General features: G+C 45.5%; 1 protein-coding gene across 1 annotated transcript in view; it reads left to right on the forward strand.

Moving 5' to 3' along the window:
- Positions 1-3,243, forward strand: part of CSUI_011292 (lectin-domain) — a 6,845-nt gene extending 3,602 nt beyond the window's left edge. Inside the window, exons 4-5 of the mRNA XM_068071392.1 lie at positions 401-690; positions 1,343-3,243. Of these exons, the coding sequence (XP_067916632.1) occupies positions 401-690; positions 1,343-1,530 (478 nt within the window). The 3' untranslated portion in view covers positions 1,531-3,243. The remainder of the gene's footprint in view (positions 1-400; positions 691-1,342) is intronic.
- The last annotated feature ends 5 nt before the right edge of the window (positions 3,244-3,248 follow it).

Raw genomic sequence — 3,248 nt, forward strand, 5'->3', positions numbered from 1 at the left:
GAGGGGGGATAATAAGAAGGTGTCCATATACTAGAGGTAGATATCTAAGGAACTGTGTATGCAGTGAATGTATGTGGGATACTAGCGAGATGATATAGAGAAGGAGCGTGAGTGACGAACTTCATTCATGTCGCCTCGAGTCATCTGGAGATCTCTCTCTTAGCTAAGCAGGAGTCTCTCTAGCTGTCTCACCTGAAGACTATGGGCTCGGAAAGATGCCTGAAAGTGTCTTGAGGTGAGAAGGGGATGCATGAATGAGAATAGCATCGTTGCTTCTTTATTCTAGAGAATCAGCCTAGTCGACGTAGATATGAAGACTTCATTTGTTCTTTTCAGCTGGTCTCTATTCTTCCCCTTTCATATAGATGCTGTTCCCTGTCTACCTGTTTGACTTGGACAGAGAACAGACAATGCAGCGAACGATCAACTCTCTCAATACACAGGTTTCACGTATGGCTACGGAGATCAAAGATATGAAGCGCGAGATTCTTATGCAAATTCAAAGGTCTTCGGGAAGTGCTACAGGGAAAGGATCTACAGAGGGTTCTTCCGGAAGCATTAGTGACCAGGCCTTACATACGGTCCGAAGCGAGCTTCATGGTCTCAAGAGTTTACTCGCGAAACATTCTCAACTTCATAAAGATTCTCTTCAGACTCTCCATCAAAAGGTTGAAGCCGCTCGAGCTGCTGGTAAGAATCGTCTAGAGTCATCTCAATGAACAGCAGGATATGCATACTCTATGCGTACATGTACACACATATATGTATACATGTATGTTTACGTTATACGTAGTCGCAGATTTCCTGGAGACAAACAGCATTCCTAGGATGTTGTGTTCTTCGTCCTGGGTAGAGCGGGAGAATGGAGTGGAATGACAGGGGATCTTCGCAGACAGAGAGAGGGACAGTTCATTTTCCTTTTCGATTCTCATATGCCTAACCGAGGATCTTCATCTTATTCCAAGCAAATGCCGTTCTCTCAAGACGGCCTTTTCCTCCCTAGATTCAATCGCGCAGACCGGTAGCTCTTAAACACGAAAAGTAGTCACCAATTCTCTAGATTTTGATACAAACAAGGAGACTGGGGATAGGTGGGTGAGTGTCTCTCTTCATAGAGTCTAGCAGGCAGAGAGGCAGGCGGGACTTAGGAGTTTAGAACTTCGTAAGAGAGTTGAGACCCACTGCATGCGTCTTCCAGGGAGGCAGGGAAGACCTAGGAATACTTCTGATTGCATATCTACCTTTCTGTAGGGTTGATTCTCTCCGGAGTGAAGTTGGTTACTAGACTTGCCCTTCAATCGATTTCCTTCTTGTATTTCTTTGTTTCTCTTGTTGCATGCAGCGCCATCCATTGCCATGACACCTGAACTCCGAGAATTCGCGAATCGTGCGAGAGATTTAGAGCAGACGATAGCAAAGAAGGAGCACTTTTCTTATCTCATGACCATCGTTCTGATCATCGTTCTTCTTATCTTCGCTCTCTTTGTGTGGAAACGCTTCAGAGATATGGAGAAGAAACATCTTCTTTAGATTATCTTCTTTATCTAGACAACGTCATGCTACAAGGCTGGCTCTCCTGAAGACTGTGTGTGTATTCGAGCATAGACTTCTACTGTGTCTGCTGCTGGGTATGTGATCACTTTGCCGCATCTGTTTACGCCAGAATTGCTGGATGTCAGCATTCTTCAGGGGGTCGTTGAAGATCTCTACAAAGAGACTCACATCTCTCTCTTCTGTCTCGTTCTTTCCACATCCTTTGCCGATGGATGGTATCATCTCAAGGCCTGGTCGTCATCACAAGAATCTTAAAAATGCTAGAGTGGATCGGCAAGCATGCTTGTGTAGATACACCTTCGTCTATATATGCTGAAATCACCACTTGAGCTTTGACTCCTGTAAAGGAGCGGGCATACATATATAGGTATATATACATACATGTATTCGAATGTCTCCTTGACCAGCCGAAGTCCACCATAGAGAGTTCTACATCGTTTCTTGGGCTGCTGAGGCGCATACTTTTGGCCAGCAGAGGTCATTCAATGATATGAAGAGCTGTCAGGAAGGACAGAGGGGAGACTTTAGTTGCGACCTCACTTTCCACAGTTTTTGCTATCTTTCTTCTCTTGCTGATTGGATGCCTGCGTGTCTCTCCACTGATCTTTCGGAGAAAAGAGGTAGAAGGTCTGTCTCATCTTCCTTTTGTGGTCGGCGGGGAATGCTTCATCTATTCTCTCTCTATACGTCTCTTCGACTGTCTAGCCAGTGAATGGGGATGGGAGTACGTAGTAGTAGTCGTGTACATATATATACATATATGTATATGTTGAAAGATCTTACAGAAGGAAACATAGATGAGCATCGCGAGAAGAACTGTCATACACTGATAAGCTACTCTGAGAAATGCAGACGTCCGTTCATTCTCGTCGTGTTCCTGCGGAGTGGGTCTTCTCAGACGACATGCGCCACTCTCCTGAGGGGAAGGAAGGCATGACGGCGGGACTGTTGCTGGCTTTCTATAATTGCTGTTACCTTGGACAGTATATAACTATATATATATGAGAGATGAAGTCCTATGCGGTGTACAGACAGCAGTAGTAAGCTTCAAAGAAGAAGTGAGTTTCTAGAACAGGTAATATCAACCTCAGAAACGTTTCATGCTGTGGAGATCTGAGAGGGGAAGACGTGTCGTATATGTCTGTTCTCTCTTAGGAGAACAGCATCTAGACAGATAGATCGATAGCTATGGATGAGAGCTAGATAAACGGGCGGTGCCCGTGCATGGTGGGCTATCTGCACACGAGCGGGTTTAACGCTGATGTCGAGAATGTACACAAGTGCATGACTACGTCAACTGACTCAGACATCGATTGATCGTGAGGACGTAGTCTTCTGAACCACTCGGGAGGAATCCTAAGGGAAGAAGAGTTTGCCAATAGTGTCCGTTCTGGGAGAGACTCTTCGGTCTCTTGCATGGGTTGGTGGGGAAAGAAGCAGCAGGGGGTGCTTATCAGAGAGACTACCCTCATCCACATTCTAGGCAAGAGAAGGTCGTCGATTTGTACTGTAGATGGATAAGAACGTGGACATTCAGTAAATACACTTCCTACATACTCAGGCAGCCGCATTTTATTTCCAACGCTGATTGGCAGACGTATCATCCTCCTCGGGGGGGGGGGCGGATGAGTGGTTTTGCTGACGTCTCCTTTTAACTTTGTCTCTACATTACTCATGAGAACGATGGGCTTTTT

This window comes from Cystoisospora suis (assembly GCF_002600585.1).
Source record: "Cystoisospora suis strain Wien I chromosome Unknown contig_10625, whole genome shotgun sequence".
NCBI classification, from domain to species: Eukaryota; Apicomplexa; class Conoidasida; order Eucoccidiorida; family Sarcocystidae; genus Cystoisospora; species Cystoisospora suis.